At 52.5% G+C, this 12,232-nt stretch overlaps 1 protein-coding gene across 1 annotated transcript in view; it reads right to left on the reverse strand.

The window, feature by feature from the left end:
* Positions 1-1,066: 1,066 nt before the first annotated feature.
* Positions 1,067-12,232, reverse strand: part of RNF19B (ring finger protein 19B) — a gene marked incomplete at its 5' end in the record, with an annotated part of 11,378 nt that continues 212 nt past the window's right edge. The window contains 10 exons of the mRNA XM_010293635.1: positions 1,067-1,844; positions 2,292-2,423; positions 3,211-3,418; positions 3,724-3,864; positions 4,372-4,486; positions 5,147-5,309; positions 5,816-5,960; positions 7,602-7,807; positions 9,206-9,214; positions 12,218-12,232. The exon at positions 12,218-12,232 is cut by the window's right edge and continues 212 nt beyond it. Of these exons, the coding sequence (XP_010291937.1) occupies positions 1,370-1,844; positions 2,292-2,423; positions 3,211-3,418; positions 3,724-3,864; positions 4,372-4,486; positions 5,147-5,309; positions 5,816-5,960; positions 7,602-7,807; positions 9,206-9,214; positions 12,218-12,232 (1,609 nt within the window). The remainder of the gene's footprint in view (positions 1,845-2,291; positions 2,424-3,210; positions 3,419-3,723; positions 3,865-4,371; positions 4,487-5,146; positions 5,310-5,815; positions 5,961-7,601; positions 7,808-9,205; positions 9,215-12,217) is intronic.

Consider the following 12,232-nt stretch of genomic DNA (forward strand, 5'->3'; position numbering starts at 1 on the left):
GCCGTGCCGTGCCGTGCCGATACTCCATGCCACGCTGCCTCATCCCCTTCCCCATCCATCCCCGCCATCTCCTCCTCCTCGGCACACTGGCGTCGGTGCACCCTAAAGCAATGGCAGCAGGCTGGGATCCGGCCGAACAGGACCGAGGCTGCAGGCTGAGGGTCCGGGGAGGGGGAGCCCGGCTGAGGGTCCGGGAAGGGGCAGCCCCTCGGGGTGGGATGCTGCAGGACCACGGGGCAGAGACCAGCACCGTCGGGTACCAGGGATGGACCTGCAGAGAGAGGGAAAAAGCAGGAAGGGGTCAGGGCTGGCGCTCACTTCCCAGGAGGTGACTCAGAGGCGCCAGTTCGGTGGCAATCGTCCTAATGAAGCTTCCAGGGGATTTACCGACAGCAAAAGACTGAGCGAGAGGGGCTGGGGGCACCGGCTTGCCCAGGTGGCTGTGGGAAGAGCAACCCAGCTCTGCTCACACTGGGAGCACTTTGGGGAGCCCTCCCTCGCCCGTGGGAGAGCCTTGCTAAGCGCTGCTCTCTGCAAAGCTCCTTGCAGACGTGAGGCAGCAACAGGTTAATTACAGGGACAGCAACGCAGCCCTGGCTCCCGGGACTGGGCTGGGGAAGGGCTGGGTCCAGGCAGAGGCTGAAAGACACTTGTCCCCAACATCCTGCCTGAGCCACCAGCCCAGCCCGCAGCCTCCTCAGCTCCCTTCCCCCCAGCAGCACTGGGAATTTGGCTCAGCACAGTGTTAGTCCCCACCCTTCCCCTCTTTTAACCTGTACACAGCCCTGCTGAGCACAGAGGGGGGACGAGAGACCTCTCCCTGCTACAGCATCAGGACAAAGCAGCTCCGGCCACTGCAGCCGTGCGCGGCACACGGACCATCTCCATCGGCGCTGCGGACAGAAGGAGGCTCTCACACCACACTTTCTAGAGGCAGAACTGGAGCTGCCCACATTTTCCCCATGCCTTGGGCTAGGGCAGTGTTTACAAACGCTTGAGCAAAGGGCAAAGGCAGCCAGAGGATTTCACCGTACATCTTCGGAAAGGATGAGCTGGATGCGAGTCGAATGACAACCAGAGTCTTTATTCAAATAGTCCCTTAGGATGTTTGCAGACATACAGACACACGTACATATTTACACTCTTACACACCTCACAGAGCTTGAACCAATAAATTAAAACAAAAAGAGGGCAAGGGATTTTTTTTTTTTTTTCTTTTTCCTTTTTCTTTTTTGTCACGTAAGAAACGGCAACTCCCCGAGGCGAGGCTGGGGAGCCAGCTGGAGAATCGCAACAGAAGCCAACACGGACACGACCCTGCCCCAAAAGATGCAATGACAGCGAGTGTGCTTTTCGGCAGGAGGCCACTTCATACTCTGGCTTCGATGCACTCCAGTTTGACTATTTCATCCAGCCTGCAGCCCTCGGCTTGGGCACAGTGGCTCAGGTGGGCACTTGGGCTCTCGGCACCTCTAACTTTGGGGGTCTGTGGGCAGGCTGCCGCAGTCTGAGAGTGGGGGGAGTCGCATTCATCCGAGGTAATGTCTGGCACGTCATCCGACTGACTGTCGGAGCTCTCCAGGTCACTCCGTATGCTCTCAGGCTGGGCCAGGGTGATGTCCCAGGTTTTGCTGGCAATGCAGTCCTTTTGCTCACAGCTTTGGTGTTTGCACGTCTGCTCCTGCTCACCATCCTCTTCCTCTTCTTCCTCCTCCTCTTCTTCCTCATTCTCTGCCATTTGGGTGTGGACATGCAGAGAGTCCTCTGTACTGCTGCCGCTGGTCAGCTGGTAATGACTTGGTTTGGCTTCAATGTCCACCTGGATCTCCATGTTGTTGCACTCCCTGCAGAAACAAGCACCCTTGTGTTACTGGGTACAGTTACTGGGCTTGACTGGGTCACCACTGGGCACTGCATCTCTGTACCGGGAGGATCACGGTTCCCAGACATGAGCAAGATGCTGCTCATCACCCCACGGCATCTGGGAAACAGCAGCACTCGCCGCTGCTCCCCTCAAGTCCTCTTAAGGGCAGCCAAAATCATCCCCAGGCTGATCAGGAACTGAACTGGGAAAGCACCAGAGTCCCCATGAGCAGTCAGGAACAGACCTTGAGGGTCCTGGGCTGCAGAACCCCAGCTGTCCTTCTGTGCAAGTGAAGGGATCAATCCACTTGCCAGCTACAGAAGAGGGAGCTGGTGCAACTACAGTCATCTTGCCACCCACAGAGCACAGATTTTTTTTCCGGGACTCCCACTGCCGACACTCTTTTCACCGTTGCATGTCCTCCTACCTGTCCTGGGGGTTGTAGGAGCTGATGATGGAGCCAGCCATGGCTCGAGTGCTGGCGTTGTCGCTGATAGCCCCCAAACTGACGGAGTCTTTGGGGAAAATCTCCTTCTGGACATCTGCCTGAACTTCCAGCCTGCAGAAAAGAGGAGGGTTCCTCAGAAATGCCTTAGATGGTTCCTGACGGGCACCAACCGGTCACTGTTTGTCATGCGAAAGCAAGAGGCCCTCTGTGCTGGCCCAGCTCGGCACGACAGAGTTTAACCCCAATGGTTTCCCCTCATTTAGTCTCATTTTTGGCTCCACTTAGGTAAACCCGTTCTGTTTTCCATGATGAAGGTAAAGTTGTGTTTCTATCTATGACTCACACAATTCCTGCAAAGAACCGATTTCCACAGATCTAGCACACAGCCACGATTATGTCCTGGCTGCCATATCAACACGTGTCTCTAATTACCCAGCAAACTGACTCACAGGCAAATTTAGAGGAAAACTGTGGTGTAACCTCCTGACTTGGAAAGCAGTGACTCTGCTCGCTATAGGCCACAGGAGAACAGGAAGCGTCAAAGCCTGTAGGCTGAGATCAGAGGACTGGAAGATCTTTAAGCAGACCACACAGGCATCTCTCTGCTGTTCCCCATTAACCCAAAGCATCAGCTCCTTCAAGGAGCTCAGCAGGGACAGACATTTGTTTATCTTTTGTCCTCCTTGCAAGAACCAGCCTAGCACTGACTCCACAAGTAGCCTGGTCTACTGGGACTGGTTATTCTACAACAGACCATGAAATAAAAATACTATGACTTGACTCCCAAGTCAAGGAAGGGCCTCTCAGTCCTGGAGAGCGCCCCAAAACAAGCCTGCTCGGCCAGCACAGGCCTTGGGAGCCTCTACCCCATTCTTGCTGTTCCCGTCAGCTCAGCTACCTGCTGTACTTCCCCTTGCCTCCCGAGAGGACACCGCCACTCAGGGTACCGCCCGAGAGGGCGGCGAAGCTGGCCGTCTCGCTGTAGTTGCCCTGCATCACGCTGAGCCCGTCGGTGGGGCTGCCGCTGGTGCTCAGCACGCTGGTCAGCCCCTCAATGCTGCTTTCACCAATGCTGGGGTTCTTCAGGGCTCGCCAGGCGTCAGCCACTGCGGGGAAGAACAGCACAGGAATCGGAATCAGCAAGGGAACTGCCCGGCTGCGAAGGCGCTGGTGGAGCCGGGGGTCAGACAGCAGGCAGCACGTCTCGTCTCAGGCTGCCTCCCTGCCGCGTGCAGGGCAAGGAAGAGCTCCGAGGGCTACGCAGCTGGCCACCAGAAGACTAAAGCAAATAACTGCTTCTAGCCAAACCCCTTAACATTTGGGAAATGTTAAGACCCACGATCATTTCATTACAAGAAGCAATGACAAGGGTCTTTCTTCACCCCTTTCCCTTCACCAGTTATTAAATTACCTGTGATTGGTCCATCATCTTCATCAAACTCTATTTTCACACCCTTCCCATTGGCGGTACTAACACCACAGCCACCACCCCGGCACAGCGAGATCGGCACAACACCATAGACGTAAGCCAGCATGATGGGGACTCCAATACCTGGAGAGTAGGAGTCAAGAGGAGCGTAAGGCTGAGCTGTGTTGGGCAGACAGAAAGGACTCTTTGGGGTAGGGACTCTTCCAGTTGTGTTTACGCTGCTTTTTAAAAGGCCCTAGTTTACAACTTTGCAGATAGACAGTGAAGGAGCCCTTTGTGCTGCTGCAGTGCTGAATGAGGGAGCCCCAAGAGCACAGACAGCCTCAGCTGAACCCCCAAGACAACAGCCACCAAACCAGTCCATGGGTAAGAGACATCTCTGTGTGTCAAGGGACTCCACGATGGCCTGCAGCACAGGCAACTGGTGCTCCAGACAAGCCCTGTACTGGCTCCAGGCCATCTCAGGCACATGAGGACATGCAGCCTGGATGTGAAATGGATGGATGTGCCCAGAAGAGCACAGAGCAACAGTCTGCAAAGTGCCCTTTGGCCACCCCTCACCTCACACAGCTAGGCTACCCATCTGTCTCGGTGACTACCGGCCCACCAGAAGGGACTGTGCACACTTACCAACACTGACAGCAGCGATGACTGGAGAGGCAATGACAGACAAAGTGACCCCACCCGTAATGGCCAAGTTCCTCTTGTGCTTAGAGGTTTTCTTTCCCTCATACCTGCTGTGGATCTGACGGGAGGAGAAGCACCAAGTGAGAACAGAACCTGGCCATGAGCCAACACCAACAGAAGACATTAATAAGCTTGTGATCTTACAGCCCTGTCAGCTGCGTTAGCCCTTAAAGAACCTCATCTTGACCACAGATCTCCTCACAGATCAGATCTAGCAGGTGGGTCTGTGTTTAAGAAAAAGCAGCAGCTACAAATAGAGTGCTGACATGCCATTTCTGCCCTCTCAACACCTCTTTATCAACACAGACACACAATAGCACCCTACAGTTTGGGGCAGCAGGTCAGCATCAAAACAGAGTGACTTATACAAGCCAAAGTGTGATGCTCAAGGTCCAGCCACTGTCCCATAAAGCCCATCATCACAAGTTGTGTTAAAAAAGGACCAGGTTTTTCCTTGGGTGCTCCTGGTTCAAGGCAGAGGCACAAGAGCAATGCAAAATGCATGTGAGATGATTTCAGCCTGAAGGGCTATCAGCCACCACCTTCCCTCTCCCCACACAAAGCCTGAGAGATAAGACAAGTTTTAGAAGAGACAACTGAATTTTGGTTCTATGAGAAGATCCACCCTTCATATCAGCTCTAAATTTCTGGTCAGATGCCTTGTGTACAGAGAGCACCTCAAACCTTTCAGCTCCAGCCTTCTGCTCTCCACACTTACCTTCCTCCCAACATACACGGGGATACCAATGACCATAGCAGGAATGGCAATGCCAGCGATGAGGGAAATGCCTACAGGAGCACCGATCAACGTGCCCAGCTGCCAGAGAATCTTCTTTTTACGGCTCCATGGCTTTTTGCCCCAGAATGTGCAGCCAGAGGGGCTTAATGGAAGGAAGGAGGGGAGGGGGGGGGGGGGGGGGGGGGGGGGGGGGGGGAAACAAAAAAACCAGACATTAACACCACAGCAATTCTTAAGTGTTCCTGAGAACCCCAAGTTCAACTTCCAGATGAATAAAACCCAAAACTTAGGAAGCAGGCAGACAACACAAAAAAGGTTTCCCTCTTTTTTCTCCCCATCAAGGTTAATTTGCTCATCAAGGTGATTATCACACTACCGGGCCTATGTTTAATATCCAGTAAGCCAAGAGCTCTCAAATGCAATTGTATCAGGAGGAGCTTTTCTTGGTGTTGAAGAGCCAACAAAAGTTCTTCCCAAAAGTGGGAAGAAAGTTCAGGTCTTTGGGTCAGAAAGAAGACGATTTTGCTGACTGATTGTAGAGGCAGGTGGATGAAAGGCCAACACATGAAGTGAACTCCTCCAACCAGCCTCAGAGAAGCACGTGCTACCCCACCGGCAGGAACCCAGGCGTGCTGCTCCCCTCCTCACCTGAGGTAATGCAGATCTGAGATCTCCTTCATACACAGCCAGCAGAACTCGCAGCCACACACCGCGCAGGTCATGTGGTTACAGCTCCCATCGTTCATCTTGATGATGTAAGCGCTGCACCGCGGACATGGCTTGATGTCATCAGCTATGGGGAGGAAGCATGGCATTGAGTTGGACTCTGCTGCGAGTCTGAAGAACCAACAAGGAGGATCTCGCTATGGATTGAAACCCTTGTTTTCTGTGCGGGCAGAACACCTTTGCTGTTCACAGGTTAAGTGGGGATGGTTGTGTCTTTATCTTCAGAGCGAGAAGATAATACGGATGAGACAGATCCCACCAAAGCCATCTGCCTGGACAGCAGGGACTGAGAACAACAGTCACTTTAAAAGCTTACTCTAGCCTTGAACGGGATATATTCCAGAACACGCTTAAATGCTGAGAACAAGTCATACCTGCCCGGTGCTAGCCAAGGCAACAGCGTAAGAACAAACCATTACTAAATTGCTCCACTGAGGTGATTCATGGGCAGAGAATGACAGAACAATTGGGAGAACAAGGCATCAGAGAAACTTCGAACCTGGCCTTCAAGGGGAATGGGGTCTGCAGCCGCACATGGGAGTCCAGTGCAGAGGCTGTCCAGTCCCCAGTTTGCTGCTGGCAGAGCAGGATAAGGGTCCTTCATCTCTTCCTTAATTCAAACGTCATCTGATCGTGGTTACGCGATGGCTGCGCAGCGGCTCAGGGCTTTGCTGGCAGCCTCTGCAACACTCAACAATATGAAATCCAGCGGCTAAGACCAGCTCACACCTTATTAATCACTACACTGAATCCAGCAAGAATGGGGAGGGGAAAAACCCCTGTCTCAACAACCTCCCTTTTGGTGGCTAAGTGCTAACCTCCTCCTGGCAGGTATCTCCTTTAAAAAGGTGGAAAAAAACCTCAGAAACTATTTTTTGCTTGACGATTTGTACCACAGGCTGTGGTAGTCCTATGCTGTCCATTATCAGGGCCCTCTAACTGGGGCATGTTGAACCTCCACATGCCACTAAGCCACCTTTGAACCATGCACAACAGCTCCATTCTACGTAAGTGTATTAACATTTCAACTCCTGACACAGAAGAAAAATCGGGGTGTTTTGTTTGGCGATAGGGTGGGACTTTATGAAATGGCCTTATTGCCCGCTTCCAGAGTCAATACAGTTATTTTTAACAAACATTAACTCAGTAGACACAGCAGCTCTTACCAGGCAGCGTAGGAGTCTGTGGGTTGGCATTTTTTCTGTACCTGGCATTACTAACACCTAACAGTTCACGGAGCGAGTCTCCCCACACTCAGCTACGCATGAATGCTACCCTTTACTACCGCAGCAGGCAAATTTGAAGTTGCAAGGCTAAAAAATGCCTATTTATTCAGGGTTCAGATCAGCAAGAAGTCAGAACATCCAAGATCAGAACAGCCACAAGCCTAGCTGGGGCAGATGAGGGGAGCTGCCGTGACGCGGAAGGACCCAAAGCATGTCGTCACCGACTGATCTGTTTTGCATTCTTGTAGGAGCCTGACGGATTTGTTCTAACGTACATGAGAAGGGGAAATGACTCTGAGTTTCACAGCTGTTCTCACCCACGGCTGCCGGAGACCCTCAGCTGTGCCACGCAGCAGTGTTCCCCGCAGGACACTAACACCTCCCTGCTTCGACGGGAGAGGGTTTCGCACACGGGTGGCTCTTTCTCAGCTTCACAGGCATAACTGCGGCACTGAGTAACCAAAAAATGCACAAATCCATACCCGGCCCGGATTCCTGTCCGTAACTGAGGCCTGACGTGTGCTTGGTCCGTACTCGGAGCGTCTGTGCTCTCTGCTGGCGGGCCATGTCGCAGGTTTGGTTGGGGTGCCATATCTGTTTGCAGTGATAGCAGAACTCCGTCTGGCAACCGTCCCTCTCGCAGGTCAGCTTGGGGCAGCTGGCACAGCCGTAGGCAATAACCGCATAACTAGAGAAGGAAGACACGGGGTGAATTAGTAAAAGACAAAGTTATCAAGCGGCAGTCCAGTAATCCTTTTAATTCAGCCTGCCCAGGGTGGCACGGGAGGCTACGGCTGCCTGAGCTGCTCTGTTCAAAGCAGCTGGTTGAAGAGCTGCTGCGGTGAGCTCGCAGGCTACGCCGAGCGACGCAGCTTTTACCCCTGGAGTCTGTAGCAACGTTGCCCTGCGGGGCAGGTCAGCCCAGCACTTCCATCTCCGATCGCTGTCTGTACAGCAGCCTGCACGCTAGACAGATTCCTGCTCTCTCCAGTCCTGTGGCTTGCACTGCAGGACCTGAAATTAAGCAGTGCTAATTGGTTTACTTGGGGCAGTTATCTTTTACACAGACAGCTTACAATATTGAATTCTCTCCTCAGTAACTGCTGGCAGTTCTCACTGTCAGTTCACACAGTCCCGATTTGTCTTGCCCAGTGTGCCCAGCTAACAGCTTGCTGTTTCTGCCAATTCAGGCTCCTGGGACATGCTCATGCTGCTCCTTCCAGACATCTGGCTAAACACACACACCCTGGTGCCTTAGGACAGGCATATGGGTGGATGCTACATGGTCCAGAGGAGTCTAGGAAAGCTGAGGTTGTCCTGGGCTCTTCTATGAACTCAATGGTTCTAAAAAATGTGGAACAACAGGGGTTTCCATGTGCAGCTATCTCAAGAAGCAAGCTCTTGTTGATCTCCACAGAATTTCAGTGGAGCAGTAAAGACCAATGCTCTGCCTCAGGAGTAAGCCAAAACTTGAGTAAAACCAACTGAATGTGCAAGAGAGGGTGGCCAGCTTCAACCAGCTCACTTTTTCTGATAGTAGTGTGATGCTTGCAGAAGGAAGCGTGCTGTGTACATCAAAGTCGAAGCAGCATCACCAAGCCCCGCTGTAAGGAAAGCTGACTTACAGTCATATAGGATGAGGTTGTTTCCACCGGCAGGGGCTGAACTGAGCAATTCCAGAAGTGCCTTCCAGTTCTGCGACACTGGTATGGCAAAGGGTATTTTTGTTGATCATCCTCAGTATTTCTGTTAGCGGTCAGAGGAGAGAAACTCCTATTTAAGGTTTTATATTTAGAGCTCGTATAGCTCAAGTTGTATTGCCTCTTCTCAGAGGCAGCAGCGTGAGAACCACTGAATGTGTCACACCACAATGACTCATATCCCGTGGGAGTTTGAGCAACTTCATCCTGCCAGGGTACAACATAATGGCCAAAGAAACAACATCTCTGCACCGAGCGCAGGGCCGGGAGGCACGACTACAGGGTCTCTGCCTGCATCAACGGCTGTGCACTCCTGCATGGGAAGCTAATATTTGAGGAAAGATGGACTACAGATGGCCTGGGGGTTTGGGAGGGACGAACTTGACCCACATTGACTCCTACGCATCTTGTCTAGGGAAGATCCCACTAAGTATCCTTACGCTGCCACTATCATACAGCCAAAGACTTACCCCTGGCAAAAAAACAAAACAAAAAAGGCTTCTTCTGACCAGCTGTGTTACGACACATTGCTATTTCAAATCCTAACAGCAGGCTAGGGAAGCTCAGTGTAATATATTAAGCAACCCCATGCTCCAAATTAACCCCTCACTAGAGAGAGAGGGTGTTTTTTAGATACTGAAGCAAATCCTATGAGAAATTAAAATCATCACCATTTATATTTTATTCCTAGAGCTGAAAGGCAAATATCATGAACAAGCCTACAGCTGTGGGGAAACAAACTACATGGCTATCCGTTAGGGAAATTCTCTGGACATGCTCCAACACATCTCCGAATTCAAGGTCAACTAGAAAGAGGCTGTTGAAGCGATGCACCTAGGATCAGCCACGGCAGAATCCGGATGGCCAGCACATGCCCCCTCTTCACCTGACCTCGGACACATCCCTGCGTTAAACAGCCACTTCCAGGCTCAACCCCAGCAGACGAAAAGGGAAACTCTGACTTTTCCCCGGGCAGCAATGTCCCAAGACCCCAGGAATCACAGCACTCTGTTTCCAGCCCACTCCTTGGATGGCCACGCGTTGCCTCCATCCCTCCTCCTGCTGCTCCGCAGCAGTCAGAGCTTCACCAGTTGCCTCCAGCCTCATTCACCGAGCTCAGCCTACACAGCTCCATTCCTTTAAAGGTTCTGTTATTCTCCCAAGCTTCTAGGAGGGATGCAGTGTGACAAACGCTAGGAAGCGATGCCACCTGACTGTAGCAAGGGGAAAAAAAAAAAAAGCTGCAAACATAGAAAATTATTTGTATTGCGACTGATGGTGCATCAATTGACCAGTGTTTCCATGGCAACACGCACGGGTGTTGTGTTGGTCCTCCTCCTCCGCAGCACAGTCAGGCTCTTTCATTTACGAAAGACTGCGGTACGCGCGGAAGGCACAGGATGCTGCGTGCCACACGGCCAGGGTTTTGTCAGCCATCGCCTGGCAGCCCCTCGCTGCCATCGCCTCGGCGGTGGGCGACACCCGGTGCTGAGCATCGCCGTGCTCCCAGCGCTACGCTCCCGCTCTGGCTCGGTACACCGGCACTACTACAGTGGGAAAGCCCGCTGTAAATAATTCATACCCTGACTTTACATAAGCGCAGCGACACAAGCTTGCTGGGAAGAATGAATAGGGTGATTAATTCCTCTCCCCGCCGGAGGGCTGATTCCGACAGCCTTTGTTCGAGTGCTACAGACACACCAGCAGCACTGGCCTGCGAGAGCTGCCTGGTCTCCAACAGCCAGGTCGCTTCTTCCTTCTGCCGGGCAGCTCAGAGGAGGATGCCTGTGCACGTCGCCTGGCTCACTCTGCTAACTGGCTAACCAGGGAGGAGGCTTTTGCTTGCATTAAGAGCCGTGCGTAACACCAGTCTGCCCAAACCCCCCAAAGCAACGGCTGGATCAGACTCAGGCTGGGTTACTGTCAAAAAGGCAACGCCCTCCAGGCCATGCTGGGGCCGGCTCCTTCCAACCAGACAGCCTGGGTGAAGTATATTGCATTTACGCCTTATCATGAACACAGATAAATATTATGGCAGCCAAAGAGCTGAGATTCGGTAAGCAGGAACCGGATTTTCTCTTGCTGGTTAACAGCAGGGGCATTCCCTCTGGTATTGCTCTGTGGGCAGCATAACCTGCTCTATCTCCCTGATCTTATCCCCAGTACTACGGAAACATCAAGATCTAGCACTTGATTTTGCTTCAGAAAGGAGCAAAACTGGTGTTCGCTTTTAACGTTGCCCTCTGAAGAAACAAGCCCTTACACAGCGATGCTCAGAGGCCATGAAATGGGTAACCTGAGCCAGGTTAACCGATTTGCATAGGAAGGCTATTACAATGCTCTGATTAAATCTTCACAACCCTCCCACCACACTTTCCATTCTGACTCCTAGGTCAGACTTTCCTTTCATGTTCTTGCTACCCAGAATTGCAATCCAAGCTGAGCTGTAGCTAAACTTTGCAGCACTTCTCTAAGTTTCCCGAACAAAGCCCTTTTCCAGGCAGCTTTGGCTTATGCTCAAATAGAAACCTAACAGAGCTCATCTGAAGGAAAAAAAGAGAAGAGAAAATGAAAGCAACACGCAGATAACTATGAAGTCATCAAGCTTGGCTGAGCTGACTTCTGGACAGACAGACATTTCCTCACCTAGGCAGTGGATAATGAGTCAACATCATTCCTCTGTGCCATGCATTCACATTCTCACCAGGAAAAAGTGACCGTTTGTGGTTCCTTCTTCCCCACCGTAGAAGCTGCAGGGTGTCCCCATGCACTGTCCCCACAGCTCACAGTGCCACACGCAGCCGGGAAACTCCACGCTTCCCATTTATGCAGAAAAAAAGCTTTCTTTCAAATTCGGGAAACAATGGCTCAGCTAAAACCCCCTTCAAGTCCTATCACTCATAACCCGATTTCCACGATCCCCAAGGTCAAACCCTGGCGTTTATCAAGGCAGCAGGGACTGATGCAGTGTCATTTTGGTACCCAAGGCCCACCAACTGTCCTGAAGAGACCGCTGACAAGCAAGCACAGAACACCTGCAACAAGGGCTCTTCATGGGGCTTGGTAGGACCAGAGGTGTATAGCAGCAGCAGCACCCCACTGGGGGTGAGCCACCCCTCGCTGCACTGCCCTGGGTCCCAGGTGGGGACAGGCAGCACCCCAGCAGGATAATGGTCCCCAAGACCTGATGGAGAGAAGCAGCAACCCACCGGCACAGTGGGTCCAGGACCATCCCCGCTGGGACGCCATCCCCAGCTGTCCCAGGACCTGCTGGGGATGGGCAGCACCCCACCAGCACAGGGGTCTCCCTCCCCTGATCCAGGATGGAGGGAGCAGCACCCTATTGGCACAGGGGGTCCTGCACTCCCCAGGCTGTCCCAGGACGGAGGGGGCAGCACCCCCCGGGACACCGT

This window comes from Phaethon lepturus, unplaced genomic scaffold (assembly GCF_000687285.1).
Source record: "Phaethon lepturus isolate BGI_N335 unplaced genomic scaffold, ASM68728v1 scaffold33218, whole genome shotgun sequence".
Lineage (NCBI taxonomy): Eukaryota > Metazoa > Chordata > Aves > Phaethontiformes > Phaethontidae > Phaethon > Phaethon lepturus.